This window comes from Palaemon carinicauda, chromosome 24, assembly GCF_036898095.1.
Source record: "Palaemon carinicauda isolate YSFRI2023 chromosome 24, ASM3689809v2, whole genome shotgun sequence".
NCBI classification, from domain to species: Eukaryota; Metazoa; Arthropoda; class Malacostraca; order Decapoda; family Palaemonidae; genus Palaemon; species Palaemon carinicauda.
Window position 1 is genome coordinate 70,647,609 of NC_090748.1, and position 25,152 is coordinate 70,672,760.

Below are 25,152 nucleotides of genomic sequence, written 5' to 3' on the forward strand. Positions count from 1 at the left end.
GTGGAGCCAATTTAGATTTGGAGAACAAATAAGAACTTTTATCATTTTGATCAACCGCATAGGCCTCCACAGAGTTATCACAAAATATGTGAAGACCATGCGAGTCTAATTCATTAAGGGACTCCCTAGGAAATTCAAGTTCAGATAACATTTCAAAATCTCTACTCATAATTTTCATTTCCCCACAAATGTCTTTAGGTAAATTTTGATCCCAACCAACATCTAATTTCCATATTTTTCTCATTGAAAATTTGCCTCTTATTGCTACAGGAAGGACTACAGTATATTCAAAGGATCAAATATTTTAGAAGTTTGTGACAATACTTCTCTTTTTGTGTCTGCTTCTGGGTCTATTTTACAAGGCGCAAGACTAAAAGAATCATTATTTACGTTGAATCTATAACCCATTACTTTATCCTCTTCGCAAGAATGTTCAACAAGTCTATTATCAGATGCCATTTTTTCTCTCAACTCTACACAACTGGAGTTCCAAGACCTTAAAATAAAGCCCCCTTGTTCCATCCTATCATTATCTTGCTTATACAAATTTTTCATTTCATCAATGTTATTACCAGTTATAAGAAGATTGTCTACATAAAAGTTATTGGTTAATATTTCTTTACACTTATCATCAGGATAACTTTCTGCGTGATGTTTCATAACAAAATTTAATATAAAAGGTGAAGAAGTGTAACCAAAAACTATTGTTTTGTAGCGATAAGATACTAATTTATTTCCCCGTTTCCAAAAGAAACAAAATCTATTTTTATCCACTTCATTTTTTAATTTAATCATCAAAAATTATTGTTTAACATTGCTCAACATTACATATTTATTAGTTCTATAGTAAAAGAGCAATTTCAGTATCGAGCCCATTAAATCTATCCCAGGATAAGCTGCTTCATTAAGTGAAGGCAATTCTCTGTAAGTTTTTAAAGATCAGTTAAATACTGGCCTGATTTTTGTGGTAACTTGCTCTTCTAATTTTATAACTGGTCTATGTGGAATCCATACATACTTATGATAATCAGAAGGACTTACTTTAATTTCCTCGATTATACCATCCTTGAGTTGTTTATCAAAAACTTTCTGGTACTTGTCAATGAGACCCTTTTTACCAAGATACTCTACTGTTCGGTCTAATACCTTAAGTGAAACAAAATGATTAGATGGGACGCTGTCAATTTTATCAGTATACCAGACCAATTCTACACGATAGAATCCATTATCAAAAGAGATCCCCTCTCTAAATCTGTCAATTTGTTCTTTATCAAAGGAGACCAATTCTTTTTCACAATTGGTATTTAATTTGTGAACCCACTCTCTCTTTACTGGTATGGGGAGTTTATTAAATACTATATGACTCACAAATTTATGCCCAAAGGATCCCACTTCCAATAAATCAATATCATGTGCTTTCAATTCATGCAGATAGGATTTGATTTCGTTGAGGTAAACTTTCACTGACGAGAATTCTTGATCATATTCAGCACTCGAAGCAGCACTCAAAGTGTTCTTAAAAGTCAATAATATAATTTACGTCAAGGAATTCTTCTTTTAACATTTTGATTGCCAAGTGGTAGTTACGGTCAGAAATAGTCAAATGCCTAACTACCTTCAAGGCATAGCCTCTAAGGTACCCATGTAAATATATTTGTTTGGCAGAATCAGACAGATTTTTTCTGGACCCAATGACATTATTAAATTAAGAAATGAATTGAAAGCAAATCTATCTTTCTCCTCACCACTAAAGATTCCACTTTCTAAAGGAGGGAGTTTCCCATCAGACATATTCATTCTAGACATCATTTCTAAAACTTTATCGGCAGATAAGTTGCCAGAAGCCCCACTTGACTCACTTATGTATTGTTCATATTGGTTGAGCTCTATACTAACCTGAATGCTACATTCTGCCCGACTATCTAACTCCTCATTATAATATTGTTCATTACTGTTCATTATTTCATGTGTCTACAAAACATAATTAATTTCTTCATCAAAGTGTTTAACCTGCTCGATCTCTTTATCAGACATGATAACTTATATAATTATAATTAATAGATTTATTACCAATAGCCTGCAAATATTTAAAAGATAACAGCCCACCTAAAGTTATTGATGCTTACGGGTTACTGAGTACATTATATATGAACATGAAATAGATTATAGTACATAACTTATGTTACTAATTACGTCGCACTTTAGTTCCATATTGGTTACCATTCGAAATACCGAGCGACAGTTAGCCAGTTACCGTTTCTATAAAATCCCTTATTTCACCGAACGATGAACACATCGAATTCACCTCCGGAATATCATATGGAATACATCAACAATTTTGGGATTATGTTGGAATTTATTTTAATTTCAACCTTACTTATATTTAATGAACAAAACAATTATTTAACAACCAAAAAAACTTACATTAAAGAGTAGATCCACTGATAAAACTTTGTGACATTGCCGTACATTACCTTTTTCCCTAGACATGTCCAAAGATACATCATAATGTAAAGCACTTATCACAAATGTTGACGTTGACATGTTCCAAAATTGTCGTTGTCTTGGAGTTTGAACGTTTAGTTTTGTTCAGAGTTAATTTCCTACTGAGTAACTCTTACTGTAACTGTTCGCCGTGGCTGTGGTAACCTCCAAGGTAATTTACTTCTTTCCTTTGACAGGTACATATTAAGCACACGCGAACTTAAGGCCTATTAGGCAATTACTAGTTTAAGTCATTTAATTCATAAGTTTAATTTTATTATTCATTTTACTTATCATTAACGCTAATAGTTACTATACTAAGTAGCATTAAGTTATTTACTTTTAATTTATCAAGAAAAATAGATAAAGCTTCGAATCAAGCTAACGACCGAACGGCTATTCCCCAGTCGGACACAAATATCAATCCTTTCTGATTGAATTAATTAATCTAACGTTAACTGTATTCCTTATAAGGAAACAGTTTTGTTTTCCCGTCTTTATTTTTCAACGTTGTTTCGGACAAAGTGAATAAAAACGGAGTTGTTGACAATTTTTTTGGTTTCTAACAATACACAACATAATCTTTATCATTGATTTCCAAATTTGGTCAAAAGATATAGATACCACATAAGGAAAATACAGTAGTTACCTGTATCTATCCAACTGCCAACGAAACCACCACTCATGAATGTCATCATCTGTAGTGACAAACAAGGCTTTCCAAGGTTTCATCACAAAAATTTTCTCAAAGAATACCTGAAATATACAATAAAAAAAATTTAAATTTACATTTCTGAATGGTTTTGAGCTTTGCAATAGTCTAATTTAAAATTAAAAAATATTTATTTACAACCTCAATGATTGTAGCATTATTATATAGTGTGACACAATTTCAATGATTGTAGCATTATAAAGTGCAACTGAGCCCTATTAATACAATATTTTGGGGTTACTTCAAACATTACTTTACAATATCCAACAGATTTTGCAGATCTGAGAACAAAGCCCTCAGAAGAATATTGGGAGTTAAATGGCAGGACAGGATTATAAATGAAACTATAAAGATTACTCAAATGGCATATGTGGATGAGATCATGGTGAGGGGTAGATGGAGATGGTTTGGGCATGCTATTTGCACTCCCCAAGAAAGATTAGTTCCCGAAGCTTTTAACTGGGCTCCAAAAGGTACTAAAAGAGTTAAAAGACTCACGCCTACATGACTGAGGACTATGAAGAGTGACGTAGCAGTTGATGAACGGAGAATTATTGATTCAAAAGCTCAAGGTAGAGATGACTGGCAAAACCTAACAGAGGCCCTTTGCATTAATAGGCGTATGAGGAGATGATGATGATGCACTAATAATTAATTAAATGAGCCAGCCAATGCAAGGTCTAAAATAATCACAGATAATTTGGGATTGCTCACTGTGCTACCTCCTACAACAATTCAACTTCAACATATGTAGTGTTCAGGTGATCTTTTAAAAAGCACTGTTGGCCAGGGAGTGATTTCCATTTGAGAGAGGGGGATGATCGTACATGTTATATCTGCCACTGAGCCTAGTGTAACAACCTTCAAAATTATTTTCTTAGTTCTCAGCACTCTGCATTAAGAGGTATTCAAGACATAAATCTGGATGATGCATCTCTTCCTGGAGTAACACTGCTATACAACAATGAGTAGAATAACAGGAGGGTAGAACCAATTGCCTTGTAATGGTCTAAAACCAGGTCATATTCTTTAATGATGGGTGAACAATACATGATTTTGTAATACATGTGTCATAAGTTCTAAACTTCATGTAAAATACAATACGCAATATTATTTAACTAATACACCAGCCACTAAGACTACTCTTTGATATATATTTTATTGGATTTATGATTATTCATTGAACAACACAATGAAGATAACACTCACCTCTGATAAAAACAAAACAGTAATAAATCCTCCTAAACCAATAAACTTGATGATACTGTAGAGGTAGTTGAAAGGTGATGCTTCTGAATTTGCATGTGCTGGTCTTGTGATACGAGGAGGCACAACCAGTGTTACATGCATAACAGTATACCAGAAGGATATCAGTGGTACAAAATAATAAAACTGGTATGGTCTATTCATGACCAAGCACAAGACAACCACCAAGAAGTTTATGCGAAACATAACCTGCAAGAGTCAATTAGTTATTATATGTAATACGATCAATAAAATTTACCTAAGCAAATTTTCATATAGGAAATAATAGTTTACTGGCTATTCAGATAAAACCTATGGTCTTATAATCTCAAGATTTTTTATATTTTGGACATATGCTTCAGAATTAATTTACGGTAGTAAGAATACTTACACCTATGCAACCTAAAACTAAGAATCAGAAAATCCTTGATTCAAAGTGCAAAAATATTTTCCTAATTCTTTATTCACTTGAATGAAAATTTAACCACAATATGTTATAAAGGTTGAGAATTCTTCACCCAAAATTCAAAAATTGTTAAGTTTTTCAAATGATGACAAACAGAAAATTCCAGTGCTGGAAAGGTTCCACGAAGTACAACCACTACTCACGTAATCTACCCTTTGACTGTATGGTATCACTTTGCTGTTACCAGTTGTCATAGTAAATGCTTTGCTCCTCATTAATTCTGATTGCAACCTTTTTGTGTGCTCGGCAGTTTGAAATATGTTAAAAATGTCCATAAAACCCAGCGATACACCTACAGCTAATAGTGAAAAGAAAAAGAGCATCTATGTTAATTTAAAATAGAGAAAGTTAAGTTGATAAAACTTGAAATCGGTGTAAGCGTGAAGTGTCTGTCATGGAGTTTGGAACAACAACTATTTATGACCTAATGAAACAGAAAGACAACGATTGAATCTCTATGCTGAAAGCAATAAGCAAAAGTTCATGAAGAGGAAAAATAATTACATCTGTTCTTATACCTTCTTACTGTTAATGTGTACCCTATTTTTAGCCAGTTAGTTAAATATTATATTGAAGAGAAATAATTTTATTGATTATTACTATTATTATTATTATTATTACTATAATTATTATTACTAGCTAAGCTACAACCCTAGTTGGATGCTATAAGCCCAAGGGCTTGAGAAAAAAAATAGCCCAGTGACGAAAGGAAATAAGGAAACAAATAAATGTTATGTGAAGTAATGAACAATCAAAATAAAATATTTTAAGAACAACAACAACATCAAAACAGATCTAAACTACAAAAAGGGACTTGTCAGCATGTTCAACATAGAATCATTTGGTGCAAGTTTAAACTTTTGAAGTTCTACCTATTCAACTACCCGATTAGGAAGATCATTCCACAACTTGGTCACAGCTGGAATAAAACTTCTTGAATACTGTGTAGCATTGAGCCTCATGATAAAGAAGGCATGACTATTAGAATTAACTGCATACCTAGTATTACGAACAGGATGGTACTGTCTGGGAATATCTGTATGCAAAGGATGATCAGAATTATGAAAAATCTTATGCAACATGCATAAAGAACTAATTGAACAACAGTTCCAGAGATTAATATCTAGATCAGGAATAGAAAATTCAACAGACCGCAAGTTCCTGTCTAGCAAGGTTAGACTTGGGAGCAGTTTTTTGGAACCTACTGGGTTTGTAAGTTGAGGACATTCTGTATGGTACAATGTTACTTTTCCACAGTTTTATTTCAGCACAGAATATACAAAGATTCGAGACCCACGAAAACTCAAATAGTTTCTTGTACTGCCTGCAATCTCACCATCTTTGTGAGCTTAGGTCTACCTGTTGAGTCATCAGCAGCCATTACCTGGCACTCTCTGATCATAGCTTGGACAGAGGGCTTGGATTCTGATCATGTGTGTATATGGTCAGTCTTTGGGGCATTGTCATTGCCCCTTATCTCTGCCATTCCTAAGCAACTTTTAAAGCTTTAAAGGGCCAAATCCAAAATTATTTGCAAAGAATCGATCAGGTTTTAAGTACTTTGGAATATTCAGCTGTCTCTTAACATTTCTAGGAATCGGGCTTTTCAGAAATCCATTCTCAATTCATAATCATCATCTCCTACGCCTATTGACGCAAAGGGCCTCGGTTAGATTTTGCCCGTTGTGTCTATCTTGAGCTTTTAATTCAATACAGTACTTCATTCATCATTTTCTACTTCACGCTTTATATTCCACAGCCATGTAGGCCAGGGTCTTCCAACTCTTCTAGTGACTTGTAGAACCCAATTAAACATTTGGTGAATTAATCTCTCTTATGGAGAGCGAAGACCATACCCAAACCATCTCCATCTACCCCATATCATGATCTTGTTCACATAAGGCACTTGAGTAATCTCTTATAATTGCATTTATAATCCTGTCCTGCCATTTAACTCCCAATAGTCTTCAGTGCTTTGTTCTTGAATCTACTAAAACTGTTGGAGATTATGTTGTTGTCATACCATGACACGTGTCCATACAGTAACACCGATCTCACAAAACAGATACAGTATATCTATTGTTAACTTTAAAAATTGGAGAACATGATGAATAGAGTTTCTGCTAAACAGAGGATCACACTATATTCATCATTAATTTCCCAGTTAAAAAAAAGAAACTATGTTTATTTCAAGGGTCAATTACCTCAATTATCAGCTCTTCTGCAACAGCAAAGTTTACTAGAACCTTTAATAGTGGTAATTAAAAAGCAGTGCAGTACATTGATTCAGGCTTTGCAGTTTAGCCAGCTAGGAAGTCTTCAGTCATGGGAAGTACCTTGGTAAGAAATCTGTAGATTCTTTCTTTTAATGATTTCAATGTAGGGCATAACTTCTAAAATTAAGGCATCCATGTATAATCATCCTGAATTTGGTATGGTTTTAGATATCCCTTCTTGTCTAGACTACACCATTTCTGATTATGCTTCAGAAACTGTCGGTTTGTTTTTCAATGTTGTCATTAACCGAAGAGAAAATTGAACGTCATCCTTCATAAAAGATGTGTATAATGTTCAGAAACTGTCAGTTTGTTTTTCAATGTTGTCATTAAGCGAAGAGAAAATTGAACGTCATCCTTCATAAAAGATGTGTATAATGTTCAGAAACCTGGTTTTATTTGTTCTCCAATTTTAGGTTCCACCATGGATTCTGATAGAATATCTTAAGATTACTATACAATTCTTCTTCACTCGGGTTAATTGCTATACTAGATTGTTCAGTAGCTACTTTCCATTTGGTAAGGGCAGAAGAGAGACTTTAAGCTGTGGCAAGCAGCTCTTCTATGAGAAGGACACTCTAAAATCAAACCATTGTTCTCTAGTCTTGGGTACGGCCATAGCCGCCTTTGTACCATGGTCTTCCATCGTCTTGGGTTAGCGTTCTCTTGCTTGAGGGCACACTATTCTATCTTATTTCTCTTCCTCTTGTTACTTAAAAGTTTCTATAGTTTGTATATGAAAGATCTAGTTAAATGTCATTACTGTTCTTAAAACATTTTACATTGCTCATTACTTCTCTGGTAGTTTGTTTTTTTCTTTATTTCCTTTCCTCATTGGGCTATTTTTCCCTGTTGGAGCCCTTGAGCTTATAGCATCCTGTTTTTCCAACTAGGGTTATAGCTTAGCTAGTAATAATAATAATAATATTAATAATACTAATAATACTAATAATAATAATAATTATAATAACAACAAATTATGATGAGAATCAGCAGCTGAAGAACAGACAGGAAAACAATACTCGAAAATAAGGTAGATTGAAAGAATTAAAAAACTTCAGAATAAATTGATCACCAAAAATCTTCAAAAAGATTTCCGGGTAATTGAAGAAGAGACAGACCTAATGTGTTTTACAAAAGTAAATATACTGTCTAGAATCACCCCTAAAATTTTAACAGAGTCATAGAGTTAAAGAAACATTATCAATGCTGAGAGCAAGATGATGAGGAGCCACTGTCTTTGATTTACTTACAATCATACTATGAGTTCGTTAGGATTTAACTTAGTCCCCATAATTTGCACCATGCACTAATTTTAGCTGGATCTCTATTAATTGATTCAGCAACCCCAGTTCTACATTCAGGTGATGGAATTGATCCAAAAAGAGTAGCCTGATCTGCATATGCAATGAGCTTGATTTTTAGGACAAACCACATGTCGTGTACTCATACAAACATCCTGACCACAATCAAGAGACTTCTGTACAGCATTGGAGATTGCAAGAAGGATACTCCAAGGCCTTTACAAAAGCCAAATTACATACTAGGGAACAGATGATTACCTTCAGCAAACTTATTTAAATCCTAAATCTTTTATCAAAAGAAGTTCAAAACCTAGATAATATTGGAGATATGGAAATTGGGCGGTAATCAGCTGGAATTGAGCTACCACAAACGCATTCACATAAAGGAGTAACATTACCAATTCTCCAACTAGTGCAAAATGAAACTCTTTTTCCCAACTTGTGTAAAATAACAGATAAATTTGGAGCTAAGAAATCAGCAGTCTTTATAAAAACAAAGGATATATACCATTTGGGTCTACACCTTCATAAGCATCAAGGTCCATCAACAGAGCTTTAATTTCACGAGATCGAAAGGCTACACTAGTAAGTTTAGCCTTAAGAAAACAGGAATGAGGAAGAGGAAGTTTCTCATTACTATGCTTGCTATCAAACATCAGCCAAAAGGGTTGCCTTTTCCTTTAGACAGGGGGTGACAGAGCTGTACCAACCGTGTGTCACACGATCGTACATAATTCATTTTGTATATATTATGCTTGTATCTTCGCTCTTCCCTCGCACTAAAAAGAACCAGAATAAACATGTCTGCGTTTTTCCTCTGTAACATTGTCTGTTTTTCGAACATGAAATTTCCTGTTGCCTTGAGGTTTTGTATATAAAGGAGAGTGTTCTATAATAAATTACTCAGTTGCTTTCAACCTGCCTTTGAGTCACAACCTTCTCTCGGCCCGTCACATTGGTGACCCCGGAAGTCGACTCGCTCCCACCGCCTTCCACCTCCACCCTCCTCGCCCCTCCATCGTTGGTACTATGGCGGACTCTACGGAAGTTGGCGCTGCGGCTGCCCCATTGAAACTTTCATCGTTCACCAGCGGATAGGCGTTTGCTTGGTTTCAGCGCGCAGAAGTCCAGTTTCGCATCAAGGGCGTGACTCGCTCAACCACCAAAGCAGATTATGTTCTCGCGGCGATACCCGAGGACACCTTCCCGGAAATATCCGATTGGCTTTGTGAACAAGGAGGCACCCCAATAGCGTACGACGCCCTCAAAACATACCTTCTGCAGCAGTACTCGCCGTCGCCAGCCACCCGTATAGCAAAGCTTTTTCAGCTCTCACAACAACCGTTGGGGGACCAAAGGGCTTCGCTCACCCACAGGGAAATGACCAGTATCGCTCGCCTTCAACCTGCCGCAAGCGGCTCTCCTCGTGAGGTGAACCTACTTCGTGCCCTTTGGATACGCCGTTTACCCGAACCTATACGCGCTGCCATACCCGATGTCGATAGTTTACCCATAAAGGACTTGATGACCAAAGCCGACGCCCTTATGGACAGCCACTTCAAGACCTACATCAACACCTCCACCCCTGACGAAGAGGATGCCTATTCAACGTCAACTAAAGCTGACATGAATGCCGTAAGACATACACGCCTACCCCGTGACGTGCCGAAGCGGCGACAAAGCCACCCACTACCCACCAATCGCTCGCGCCCCAACAAACGACTTCTACAGCCACTTACTACCTCCCATCCGCCGCAGTTTTGCTACTACCACTTCAGATTCAGGGCAACCGCGAAGAAATGTGCCGAGGATTGTCAGTGGCCAAATTACGTGTAAGTAGGCCATCGCTCGTGGCGGTGGCCTCCCGTGTTTCTAATCTTTTCTTTTTACATGATGCAGGAACGGGCGTGCGATTTTTGGTAGACACGGGTGCTTGTCGTTCTCTTTTGCCAAGGGAACTCTTCAAGACACGACGTAGTCGGTCTACATCTGCCGACGTCCGCTTGGTAGCTGCCAACGGATCTGCGATACCCACCTACGGTTACGAGAACCTCACATTATCGTTCGGAAATGGTAAATTCAATTGGAAGTTTCTCGTTGCTGACGTCACATTGCCAATCCTCGGAGCGGATTTCCTCTCTCATTTCTACCTTCTGGTCGATGTCGCCCACCGACGATTGGTCAACGTAGACTCGTACTTGTCGACACCTCTTCAACCCGCCCCCTCTAACCTCGCTCTCCACATCAGTGCACCCACGGATGCCTACGCCCACCTCCTCACGTCGTACCCGGAAGTTTTCTGTCCAGAACTTCGCCAAACACCCACGGTTCCTGCCAAGCACGGTATTTATCACCATATCAAGACGACGGGACCCCCAGTCTTCGCAAAATTCAGACGTCTGGCACCGGAACGATTGGCAGCCGCCAAACAGACGTTCGCCGAAATGGAGGAAATGGGCCTTTGACAAAAGGCCTCCAGCCCATGGTCGTCACCCTTACACATTGTTCTAAAGAAAGACGGCTCCCTCCGTCCGTGCGGGGATTACAGGCGCCTGAACATGCAAACAAAACCGAATCACTACCCCCTCCCAAACATTGCCAACGTGACCTCCTACCTGCACAAAGCAAAGGTTTTCTCTACGCTCGACCTCCTAAAGGGGTATTATCAGGTGCCTATGAACCCGGAAGACATCCCCAAGACCACCATCACCGTTTGGTACATACACCTTCAATTACTCCTGTTTTGGCCTTCGTAATGCTGGGGCCACGTTTCAACGTCTCATGGATGGCATCTTAGGGGACCTCCCTTTCTGTGTATGTTATGTGGACGACATACTTGTGTTCTCCTCCTCAAAAGAGGAACACCTCCGTCACCTGCGCATCGTGCTCGACTGCCTGCAATAAAACGGCCTTGTAGCCTAGTACGACAAGTGTACCTTTGGCGCCAACAGAGTGTCGTTCTTAGGGCACCGCATCACTCCAGGAATTCTTGGGCATGATCAACTATTATCACCGTTTTCTGCCAGCCATTACCGCCACTCTTGCTCCCCTCTACACCTCCTTCAAGGGCAAGCCAAAGGACCTGAAGTGGGGTCCCCTTCAAGAAGCAGCCTTCTGCAATGCAAAGGAAGCCCTATCAACTGCTGCGGCTCTCACTTTTCCTATCCCACATGCCCCTCTCCTTCTCTCCACCGATGCCAGTGACGTCGCTATTGGTGCAGTACTCGAGCAGGTGGTCAACGGCTCGCCCCGCCCATTGTCCTTCTTCAGCAGAAAACTGTCCAAGGCAGAATCGGGTTATTCTACCTTCGATCGAGAATTGCTGGTGGTGCACTTGGCTGTCCGTCACTTCCGCCATTTCTTAGAAGGTACGCCCTTCGTCATTCGCACAGACCACATGTCTCTGGTGCACGCCTTTACTCGACAGTCTGATGCCCAGTCCGCCCGGCAACGCCGACATCTCTCTGCCGTGGCTGAATATAATTGCACCCTTCAATACGTCCCTGGGAAAATGAATCCCGTTGCCGATGCCCTGTCAAGAATCACATTGGCTGCCGTTCAACTGGGATTGGATTACAACGCCCTGGCTGAAGCCCAACGACAGGATCCAGAGTATCAGGCATGTAGAACATCCTACACATCCCTCCGTTGGGAAGACTTCCCCATCGAAGACTCCAACACCACCCTCAGTACTAGTAGACCGCGACCTTGGATTCCTGCTCCCCTGCGCCGGCAGGTGTTTGATTTCATTCACGGCCTTTCACATCCCTCGTGCCGTTCTACTGCACAGCTGCTGAAGGCAAAGTTCATTTGGCACAGCATTTCTAAGGATGCTAAGGATTGAGTCCGCGCCTGTACTTCTTGCCAAACTTCCAAAGTACATCGACACACGGATTCAGGAGTGGGCACCTTTCCTCAACCTCAGTGTCGTTTCGCACACATTCATGTTGATGTTGTAGGCCCCCTACCCACATCACAAGGACATCGTTACCTGTTTACCGTCATCGACCGCTCCACTCATTGGCCTGAAGCCATTCCCATGGAAACTGCAACGTCCGCCGCATGTACGTATGCCTTACAGTGAACCCTCGCTACTTCGCGGTTCGACCATCGCGGATTTTTTCCATAACCCATATATATACAGTAATATATATATATATATATATATATATATATATATATATATATATATATATATGTATGCATGTATTTATGTATATATGTAGGTATGTATATGTGTATACATATAAATATATATATATATATACACACACACACACACACATATATATATATATATATATATATATATATATATACATATATATATATATATATATATATATATATATATATATATATATATATATATATATCTCTAAAGTAGGAAGATGTGATGTAGTTCTAAGGGAAAAGTATGGGAAATATGTCTGGGTAATAAGCAAAGCTCTACCTCCAGTTTGTTTCTACATTATGATCAGAGATAAATGTAAACAAAACATTGGTTGCCATTTTTTATCGTGCTTTTTAGCATGTTTAGGAAATGCATGATATAAAATCACCTTTAATATTTGTGCCTGTTTTAGTTTAGGGTACTGTAGTACATGCATTAAGTGTTCTGTACATTAAAGGGTAGTTTGTTAACAGTACTACGTACAAGGGAAGGTGTTAAAAGTCTGAATATACATGTTGAATAAATAGGTAAATATGGTGTCACTACTTCGCGGATTTTCACCTATCGCGGCCGCGACTGGAACCTATCTACCGCGATAAACGAGGGTTCACTGTACTCTCTGGATGGATTGCAAGATTTGGTATCCCTGAGCATATTACTTCTGACAGGGGAACCACTTTCACCTCTCAATTGTGGACATCATTAGCGAATCTCCTGGGCATCACCCTACATCAGACAACGGCCTACAACCCCGCTGCCAATGGAATGGTTGAACGTTTTCATCGCACCCTCAAAGCAGCTTTGATGTCCCGCTGCAAGGATTGCAACTGGTTTACTCAGCTTCCCTGGGTCCTCCTGGGACTAAGGACCACTCCTAAAGATGCCCTAGACATCTCGGCAGCTGAAATGGTGTATGGCAACCCGTTGGTCGTCCCTGCCGAATTTTTTCCTTCTACAACCTCCTCCGACGATCTCCAGCGCATACGTCACGTCGTGGGAAAATTTACTCCATGCCGCCAGACTTACAAGCCCCCAGCGAAGCATCACATACCAACAGACTTGCACTCTGCAACGCACGTCTTCCTGCGCAACGACACTAGCAAGCCACCGCTAACGCCCCCTTACACGGGCCCTTTCCTTGTGATACGACGCACTCCGAAAGCATTCCTACTAAACATTCGTGGCAAAGAAGACTGGGTCTCCATTGATCGTCTAAAACCTGCTTATCTTCTGCCAGATGACCCGCCTACAGTTCGCCGCTCTAGATTTAACATGTACAGTATGTCATTTTTAGAGGGGGAGTCATGTACCAACCGTGTGTCACACAATCGTACATAATTCATTTTGTATATATTATGCTTGTATCTTCGCTCTTCCCTCGCACTAAAAAGAACCAGAATAAACATGTCTGCGTTTTTCCTCTGTAACATTGTCAGTTTTTCGAACATGAAATTTCCTGTTGCCTTGAGGTTTTGTATATAAAGGAGAGTGTTCTATAATAAATTACTGAGTTGCTTTCAGCCTGCCTTTGAGTCACAACCTTCTCTCGGCCCGTCAGAGAGCCCTCTGGTTCAAGTAAAGGGGGGAACTGTTGCGTCTACACCAAAGAGAACAGATGTAAGGGTAGCCAACCATTTATGTTCTTGGGTTGTACCAAAAAGGGGTTTCCTTAATGGTTAAATTGTATTCCTTTTCAGTAGAGGCATAAACTCTTTGAGCAAAAACTCTAATTCCAAGTCAGATCTAATCTGTTACCCTTCCATAAGTCGAATCTGATCTGCTACCCTTCTAAAGATGATAGGCAAAAACATTTATAGTATTGTATTTTGAAATTACCAAATCAAAAAACAAAAAATTACCAAGTTATTGGTTAGTTTATAAAATTGAAGATGATTACAGGTTAAAAAAAAAACATACTGCAAATAATAATGAGCTTTGTATACAAACTTACAGGTACATCAAACTTGTTTAAGTGATTAAGTGATCAAATTAATAAGAATATTAAGCAATTTTCACCAGAATGAGATAAAAGATTTGTGAATCCCTCATTATAAGGATATTCCAAGGTCCGACACAATTCCAGTCCAAGAAATTAGATGAAATAAAAGCCTTGTGAGCCCCCTCATTATAAGGATATTCCAAGGTCCGACACAATTCCAGTCCAAGAAATTAGATGAAATAAGAGACTTGTGAGCATCCTCATTATAAGGATATTCCAAAGTCTGAAACAATTCCAGTCCAAGAAATTACAGATGAAATAAAACTTATGAGCCCTTCATTATAAGGACATTCCAAAGTCCAAAACAATTCCAAACCAAGAAATTACAGATGAAATGAGACTTGCGAGCCCCCTCATTATAAGGATATTCCAAAGTCTGAAACAATTCCATTCCAAGGAATTACAGATAAGGGATTTTCAACCTGTACCATTTAATGGACTAAAGGTTACATTTAAACTATTGAAGATTGTACATATTTGAATAATTTAAACTTCTACAATAGTTAGCTGAAATGTTTCAACATCAATACCTATGTAAAGTAATGTACTTAAATCTATTTTTAACTTCTCCATTTGAAATGAATTTCAAGAGAAATATTTTTCAATAGAAAGTCTTAAGAATTATACATAAATAGTTTCAAATTGTACAATATGGTATAGATTTCAAGAAAAGTTCCTATATTTTACACATGTTTTGCATGATATAAATAGTAAAGGTAGACAATTCAAAATTTGAAATCTATTTAAGTGTGGCATAAACACAATTCACCAAGAGTGAGCTACCAGTAAGTGGTAACTCACTTCAATTATAAACAACTTTTAAGAAAAAAAAAAATTAATAATTTCTATACTTACCTGGAAGTCACAGATTATGTAAATGAAATGCAAAATTCTTGACCTTTAAAAATAATGATTTCTCTCTATGGACCAAACCAGCACAGTATCATACTTATACTGCTGGGAAGAAGCCAAGCCTATTGGTTCCCATGAAATACTCAACCTCCCTAGCTCATTCTGTTGTTGTTAAAGACAAAATATGTCTTCACAGCCATGCCCTTTGGGGTAAACATAGCCCCAAGGGTATTCACAAAGCTAGCGGACACAATCTTCCAGCAACTACGCTCCGAGGGAGTACAAGTAATAGGATACCTGGACGATAGGCTGGTGTGGGCAGCATCCAAGACTACTTGTCTGCAAGTGGCCAGAAAGGTGATCCACTTCCTGGAACACCTGGGCTTCAAGATCGATCGCAAGAAGTCTCGCCTTTCTCCAGCTCAGAGGTATCAATGGTTAGGAATCGATTGAAACTTACAGTCACGCCACCTCTCCATTCCATTAAAGAAGAGGAGAGAGATAGCGGCATCTGTCAAGAGACTAATACAACAAAAGAGGATTTCAAGATGCCAACAGGAAAGAGTATTGGGCTCTCTCCAGTTCGCAGCGGTGACAGACCCGGTGCTAAAAGCACAGCTAAAGGATGCGTCAGGAGTCTGGAAAAGATACGCATCAAACGATCGAAGAGATCAACAAAGGTTGACCCCGACCCGATTGCGCACGCTATTAAAGCTGTGGTCAACAGCCAAGAACCTAGCACGGACAATTCTCTTGCAACCACCACAACCATCAGTGGTGATACACACGGACGCCTCCCTGGAAGGATGGGGAGGCCATTCGCAAGAAAGGAAAGTGCAAGGGAATTGGTCACACCAGTTCAAAACTTTTCCCATTAACATCTTGGAGGCTATGGCAGTCTTCCTGGTGTTGAAGAAACTATCCCCTAGCAGAGCAGTCCACATCAGACTGGTCCTGGACAATGAAGTGATAATAAAATGTCTAAATTGACAAGGCTTGAGAACACCTCACATCAAGCACGTGATGTTAGCCATCTTCTACCTGGCAAGGAAGAGAAGATGGCATTTATCAGCAGTTCACCTGCAAGGGTTCTGCAATGTGACGGCGGACGCTCTATCCAGGCGAAAGCCAACAGAGACAGAATGGACCCTAGACGCAGACTCATTCTCCTTCATCTCGGAAAAAGTCCCGGAACTGCAGATCGACCTCTTCGCAACGAGCGACAACAAGAAACTACTTGTTATGTAGCCCCTTAAGAGGACCCTCAAGCAGAATCGATAGATGCCATGTCTCTCGACTGGAACAGATTGAATTGGATCTACCTGTTTCCACCAACCAATCTCCTGCTAAAAGTCCTCGACAAGCTAAGATCCTTTCAATGCCAGTGTATCTGATGTCCCTGAAGCAGCAGAAGAAGAGTTCATCGATTTAATAAACAATTTTGAAGCTAAATCATGGCTTGGTGAATTGCATCTACAAGAAATTTGGGCAAAAAGTCTCCAAAAATTCCAAGTAACATCAGAAATCACAATAAGGAATTTATTGCCGTTCCCAACAACTTACTTATGTGAAGCAGTCTTCTCCCAACTTCTCATCCTTAAAAACAAGTACAGAAATCAATCAAATATGGAAGACGACTTGATGAGTGCCATATTGACAATTGAGCCCAGGATAGAATTGCTAGCTAAAAAACTGCAATACCAGCCGTCTCATTAAGGTCAGTTCATAAACATACTTTACATAATGTTGGAAATTTAAGAGTTCAAATAATTTTGAATTGATTTGCAATTAATTAATTTTTGTAGCAGCTTTGGATTTTTTTTATTGATAAATTTGAAATTAATCATGAATTTATGGAATGTATAGTTACTTCACGAACAGATAATCTATAATTCAATAATCGCAATATATGATAGTTTGTTGTACAAAAAATGAATGTGTATGTAAGATATTTTAAGGATTGGGGTCACTTCCTGATTGCTTGTTCTAAAATGGGTCACCATATTTGAAAGATTGGGAACCACTGCTCTAGGGCATTGCCACTGTCCCTTACCTCTGCCATTCACGAGGGACCTTTAAACCTTTAAGCATATCTACTGAAATCATCATTGAACCACTTTTTTTTCCTTAATTCAGTACTGAAACTCATGAGAAGGAATAGACCTATCAATTATGCGGACCAGATTTTCTTATAAGAGAACAACAGGCTCAAACCCCTTTATACAAATGTAACCAAATCAAATCCAAAAGATCACTCAAAGTGCCACCCAAGTCTGCTTGAGATTTAGTACATATCTTACCAGAGTGTTAACAAATTATAGTAAGGCTGCCCAGTCTGAATTACTAACAAAACCAAGGCATGATCAGATGTCCCAACTGAAGAACCAACCTTGTTTGTTATAACACCAGGGAATTCATTGTATACCATGTCATGCAATAACTAGACTTGTGAGTAGCCTCACTTAAGAATTGCTCACATCTGGATTCGGAAGCAGTCAAGACGCTCTTAAGACATGGTGATTAGTAGGCAAAACAGAATTTAATCACTCCTTATGGTGAGCATTAACATCAGCAAAAAGCACAAAGGAGGAATTTGTACCATCTTATATCTTAGCGATAATGGAAAGAAGACAATTGAAGATAAAATCATCCAAATCTATACATCTATATGGTGCAATTATATTTTCTTCCTGCTTGCTGGACACCTGGGCTTTAATTTTACCAAGATTTATTTAATTCCAATTGATTTACGAAAATACTGTAAACTTTCTTACTCATCCCTGCGATTTGTCTTCAGTCTCTTCTATAAACAAACGATCATATGTATATAACATATAGATTTTCATTCATAGTTCCTTCATGCAGTTCATCCATAACCAGCACAAACGGAACAGGGATAGATGCTAATACTATAATACTAGATATATATTAACTAAAAATTCTGTCTTCACACAGGCTGCTATTATTACTGTTCTTTTCTTATTACACTATACATCATTTCAAACGACTTTACTGGAATTTTTGTTTTTTCTAAGAGACAGAAACATTACATAGCTTAGTAGTCTATCAAATGTGCATGAGAGGTTCCGATGACCTTCTTGCCTTTTTTCCATAACTATATGATTATAAAGACCACACCAACTGTAAAGCCTTCATATGAAACCATACTGTTTTTGACAAATTTCTTAGCTAATGCCTCATAAGTGGAACAAAATGCCAAAAAGAGGGCTATCAGGGTGCCTCTGCAATTTAGTGAACAGCCCCTTTACATGAGGTAGTAGGTTGGCCAAGGCACCAGCCGCCCGTTGAAATACTACCGCCAGAGAGTTATAGGGTCCTTTGACTGGTCAGACAGTACTACGTTGGATCCTTCTCTTTGGTTACGGTTCTTTCTCTTTGCCTACACATACGCCGAATAGTCTGGCCTATTCTTAACAGATTCTCCTCTGTCCTCACACACCTGACAACACTGAGGTTACTAAACAATTCTTCTTCGCTCAAGGGGTTAACTACTGCACTGTATTTGTTCTGTGGCTACTTTCCTCTTAGTAAGGGTAGAAGAGACTCTTTAGCTATGGTAAGCAGCTCTTCTAGGAGAAGGACACTCCAAAATCAAACCATTGTTCTCTAGTCTTGGGTAGTGCCATAGCCTCTGTACCATGGTCTTCCACTGTCTTGGGTTAGAGTTCTCTTGCTTGAGGGTACAATCAGGCACACTATTCTATTTAATTTCTCTTCCTCTTGTTTTGTTAAAGTTTTCATAGTTTATATAGGAAATATTTATTTTAATGTTACTCTTCTTAAAATATTTTATTTTTCCTTCTTTCCTTTCCTTACTGGGCTATTTTCCCTGTTGGGGCCCCTGGGCTTATAGCATTTTGCTTTTCCAGCTAGGGTTGTAGCTTAGCAAATAATAATAATAATAATAATAATAATAATAATAATTAGTTCACCAAATCAAATATTTATATTAGCATACCCGTGATAATAAACAATACAGTATGATTGCATAATTAACTATTCATCTCTTGCATTAATTCTTTTTAACTGTGTGAATTTTAGTTTACATAATGTCATTGTTTAGCTAATTCCATGGCATTTCTGAGTGAAGAGCCAGCACCTTGATTAGCTCTAGACAAGAGTATTCTTGGATTTCTGCTTTTTTGATAATTATTTTCAAGTAAATATCCAAGGAAATTATCTTTTTGTTTCTTACAGTAACCTTTTGATTGCAAGCCTGGTTTTGAGTTCCTCCAATTCACCACACCCAGTTCATTCTAACTAGTTGCCTTTAGTTCTTTGTTTATTTTAACTCTGAATTTTAAGATTAATTTTGAATTCAATATTTTTATGGTGTTAACAGTATTTGTGAATTGGTGATTTTGAAAGGTGACTGAAGGAAATACTATCAATATTAGACTGAATTTGGGGAGTTAAGTTAGGTTTGGCAATAGGTTGGGAAGGACAAAAATTACCACTTCTAAGGGAGGATTTGCTCGACTTCTGAATTTTTAACAAAAGAAGAAACCAATGTCAAGAGGTTGCAAAGTTCACCACTATTGAAAGATGGTTGAATTTGTGCAAAAGCTTATTGGCTGAATTTGTGTATTGTCCAAAGGTGGCGGCGTGTCATTATTGTCGTCATCCCAGCTATAATCAACTAGCCTAGTCTTCCCTGGCTTTTCCCCCAAATAAGAGTATATTTCCTTTTGCACTTTGAAATATTAACTTGATTGGCAACCATTAAAACATACTTTTCCATCTTTTGTGAGTAAATGCACTCTTCACAATGATTATTTAAATCACTATATTGCCCTTGAAATAATACACAAAGAGAATGGTCATGATCTCTCAGAAACAATTCCTGAGCATATTCCAAGCAGTAACTGCTAACACAACCAGGGAAAGATCTTAGTGCTCAGTGAGCAAACAATCTGGAGCATGTATGATAGTGGCAGATAAAACGAAAAAACTATAGCGATAAATTTTATCCGACACTGCAGTTCAGGGCTTCTTACTACTTACAGTTAGAAGGATCCACTCCTCTGTTAAGGGCATTTATTCAATGAAGGGAAAGAAAATTGTTAATTTTTAAATTTCAAAATTTTACAGGTTACCCAAGTGTAAATTAAACTGAGCTTTTGAAGAAGCAATAAGAACATCAGGTGAATATAAAAATAAGAAATTTTATCATTAAAATTTTGTTTTTCATTTATTTCCTAATATGAATTTCATCAAGTGAGGCTGTTAGTTAGTCATTTGTCTGTCACAGTGAATTTATGACAAAAGAGCAAATAGGTTAAAGCATATTTGTCATTGTTTCTTTGCATAATTTAACAAGTCTTAAAATATATGCAAGGGGTTGCCAGGATGAGCTTCTGGCTCCTATATTGCTTTACCCTGGTAAGGACCCAATCATCCTATGTCTCATCTTATAGAGATCAGCAAGTGACTTCCTGAAGACACTATATCCAAGGAAATTGGATTACACATGGTCCAATCATAGCATTTTAAAATCAACACTATAGTATATTGTTTCTGTTTTACTTCAGTTTCAGGTAAGTGGATCTTTATCCCTTAATAAAGTCATGCTCTCTCTTTCACTCACAAACATCACCCTGCGACTTGGAAACTGTAGGGGATTCACCAATGCCCAATTTTGTGAATTGTCTTCAACTTTATTTTAATGACCATATATCAAGGAGATAAATTAACACTTCCTTTTCATGGATGTGCAGGATTATTTTACTTCATAGCTATTTCTTGACCTTGAAATCATTGGGTTCTTTACTAATCTAAAGCCCTTGATGTTTTTTTTTCACTCCAGTTAGCAAACCTTTTTTCAGAAAAAAAAAAAAAAAAATCCTGAATGTAAACCCACCATTTACAATAATCTCCCTTCCTTGTATTCCTATTAATTTCATGGAACTATAATCTAAATTGTACATGGATTGACGTTATTACCAAAACAGGCCCAAAGTCTAAACATGCATAAATCCACAATTGCCAATCAGGCGGCAGTTGATTCTTTATGTAGTTTGGAATGGAGTATCAAGATTTTTTCAAGATTCATGATTTGGTAATAATGTAAATAATTAGTTTGTATAAAAAATCAATTGTTTTATAAAATGTTTGATATTTTGTTAAAATCCCTATAATAATGTAATTTTGAAATATTGAAACTATATATGGAAAACTAATAAAACTACTTGTTTAAATTACAGAATACCTATTATTTGACTGGATTGATTTTACACCATAGAACATTTTCCAAATAAAATAGTCTTCACATAATCTTATAAAAAAAACACCTTACTAGACATACTGTACAGCAAAAAAAAAGTCACATCCTCATGGGGTACAGACCTGGCAGTAACGTACAATTCCCATGTCCCTTCCATTCCAGTAATATGAAAAATGGCCGTATCCAGTGAGGAAAAGGTACGCCGAAACCAAGACTCGAACATGCATGTATATTGGCAAAGTCTGTGAAGCTCCTGTCATGTGATATATGAGTATCACAAGCTGCATCCAACCTGAACATAAAGCAGTGTAATGTAGTTTTTACATATGAAAATTTTTGTCAATCGATGAAAGTTCTATATTTAAACTAGTTCCACAAAATAACCTAAGCTTAAGACTTCAGTATCCTATATCAAAAAATTTTCAAATAAAAGGTCAACTAAAAGCCACTGACAATTTTCAATTATAAGTGGCCTTTCTTATAGTACCCCTAAAATACCTTTCATCTACTGATAGCCTGCTTATTAACAGTAACGATACAAAAAATAACCAAAAATCTTCTTCGTTAAAATATGCCTATTTTCTATACAGTACAATGATTTTCTTTTACATAAATTTCAAGAAACTTATAATGAAACTTTTACTTAAGCAGTCCTTTCATTCAATATATTAAACTGTAAAACTATACACATATCCAGTAAAAACCACTGAGCACAAACCATATTGTACTATTTTACCATTTACAAGTACAGTACATAAGTTGCAATAAAACAATGTTATTTTGGAGTTACTCCAAGCTCCCACTACACTTAGAATATGATGAAACAGGGAACATCGATACACAATGGGTTCTCCTTTGTAGAAATATATAAAGAAAAAAGGGCTAAATGAACTGTATACTGTTTAAAAAAATTTAGCTAAACGGAACTCCACAACCTAAGTGGTTCAACAGAGGAATGGCCAATGCAATAAGTAGTAGAGACAGCAAACATAAATCAATGGATCCACAGCCTTGAATTCATGAAATTTCAGAACACAAGAAGTTAAGCCGAAAAGTAGATAAACTAGTAAGAAAGGCCATGACCAATGAAGAAACAGAGTCGCTTCAGCTAATTAAAAAACATCAAAAGAATTTTTTGCTTATGTAAACAGTAGAAACCCAATCAAAAACATTAGCCCATTAGGAGACTCAAGAGGGTAACCTTATAACAAATGATTTGGAAAAAGCTGAACTGATGAAAGTATATTTCACAACTGTATTAACTAGGGAAGAATCAACAACCTTCCCCAAAAAACCTATCAAATATGAAGGGCCATTATCATTAAACAGAATCACTTTTACAATGGATTTCAAAAATAAAATGAAAGAACTCAGTAAGTCTAAGGCACCAGGTCCAGATGATATTCATCCAAGAGAGATTATAGAACTAGAAGAAGAGACAACCCTAGACTTTTACAAAATGTTCCAAAAGACAGCCAACAAAAGAAAGGCACCACATGGATGGAAACTAGGCAATGTTCCTCCAATCTACAAGAAAGGGCCAAAAGAAGAACCTAGCAACTGCAGACCTGTGTGTCCAACTTCAATTCCTTACAAAATCTTTTAATCAATTATAGTAGATTCAATAGTAGAATATATAGAGAAAAACAATCTTCTAATAGACAGTCAACATGGATTTAGACAAAAGAGATCCTGTGTGACAAATCTTTTGAAATTTTTCAACATGTCTAGCATTTAGGACAAAAGCAGGGCAATAGACACCTTATCCCTAGACATTAAAACAGGCTTTTGACAAAGTTCCTCATAGAAAATTAATGGCCAAAATTAGAGTACTAGGCATCATTGACAAGCCAGCTGAATGGATCGAAGATTGGCTAACACGCAGAAAACAGAGAGTTGTAATCAATAGAGAAGCTAGAGTGGGCAGCTGTTATAAGTGGAGTACCTCAGGGATCAGTCCTTGGCCCATTGCTATTTCTGATCTACATTAACCACACAGATTTAGGATTAACTAAGGTCAATTCGTTTTAGTGAGACAGATTTCCACGGACTCGCATGTGTGCTCTTTTAGCTCAGAAAAGTTTCCTGCTCGCTGATTGGTTGGACAAGATAAATCTAACCAATCAGATAGCAGGAAACTTTTCTGAGCTAAAAGGGCACCGCTGCGAGTCAGTGCAAATGAGCCTAATTAAAAATAGAGTATAGTAGAATTTCCAAATTTGCCAACGATACTAAACTAGGCATAAATGCTGCGAACTTGAAGACATAGAAGCCTTAAGAGAGGATCTATTGAAGCTAGGAGAATGGTCCATAAAATGGCAAATACCTTCCAACTGTGAGAAATGTAAAGTTATGCACAATTCTTCTTCACCCAAGGGGTTACTGCACTGTAATTGTTCAGAGGCCACTTTCCTCTTGGTAAGGGAAGAAGAGACACTAGCTATGGTAAGAAGCTCTTTTAGGAGGACAATCCAAAATCAAACCATTGTTCTCTAGTCTTAGGTAGTGCCAGAGCCTCTGTACCATATTCTTCCACTATTTTGGGTTAGAGTTCTCTTGCTTGAGGGTACACTTGGGCACAATGTCCTATCTCATTTCTTTCCTCTTTTTTTTTTGTTAAAGTTTTTTATAGTTTATATAGATGTTTATTTTAATGTTGTTACTCTTCTTAAAATATTTTATTTATCCTTGTTTCCTTTCCTCACTGGGCTATTTTCCCTGTTGGAGCCCCTAAGCTTATAGCATCATTTATTTCCAACTAGGGTTGTAGCTTAGCAAGTAATAATAATAATAATAATAATAATAATAATAATAATAATAATAGTAACCCACAATCAGATTATTCACTGCTGGGTAATGAAATGAAATTGTGGACCAGGAGGAAGAACTCGGTATTATTATCAGCAAGGATTTGAAGTTTACCAAACAAGAGAATAAATGCAGAAAGAAAGCACAAAAACTAATAGGCTACATAAAGAGACAAATCAAATACAGAAACAAACACACTGTACTACAGCTGTACACATGACTAGTAAGACCCCATCTAAAATACGGAGTCCAATTCTGGGCTCCAAGTATTCAGAAGGATATATATACACTGGAGGCAGTACAAGCTAGGGTCACCAAACTAGTTGCAACACTCAGGCAATTTAGATATAGATGGACGATGGAACGTTTGAATTATTTGATCTAAAAACTCGACGACTAAGGGAATAGTTAATAGAGGCAATCAATCTATTCACGCATAGCACAAATCTGTCCAGAGGAATCGGATACAAACTGGAATTGAAAAAATACACCACCACTCAATGTGGCAATTTCTTTACATACAAAATAGCAAATACTTGGAATAGACTTCCAGTGAATGTAGTGAACATTAAATGAGTTCAAAAATAA

At 37.5% G+C, this 25,152-nt stretch overlaps 1 protein-coding gene across 1 annotated transcript in view; it reads right to left on the reverse strand.

The window, feature by feature from the left end:
• LOC137618146 (N-acetylneuraminate 9-O-acetyltransferase) overlaps positions 1-25,152 on the reverse strand; it is a 196,936-nt gene that overhangs the window by 31,087 nt on the left and 140,697 nt on the right. The window contains exons 11-13 of the mRNA XM_068348176.1: positions 21,879-22,048; positions 4,406-4,651; positions 3,134-3,240 (exon numbers count right to left, since the gene is read on the reverse strand). Of these exons, the coding sequence (XP_068204277.1) occupies positions 3,134-3,240; positions 4,406-4,651; positions 21,879-22,048 (523 nt within the window). The remainder of the gene's footprint in view (positions 1-3,133; positions 3,241-4,405; positions 4,652-21,878; positions 22,049-25,152) is intronic.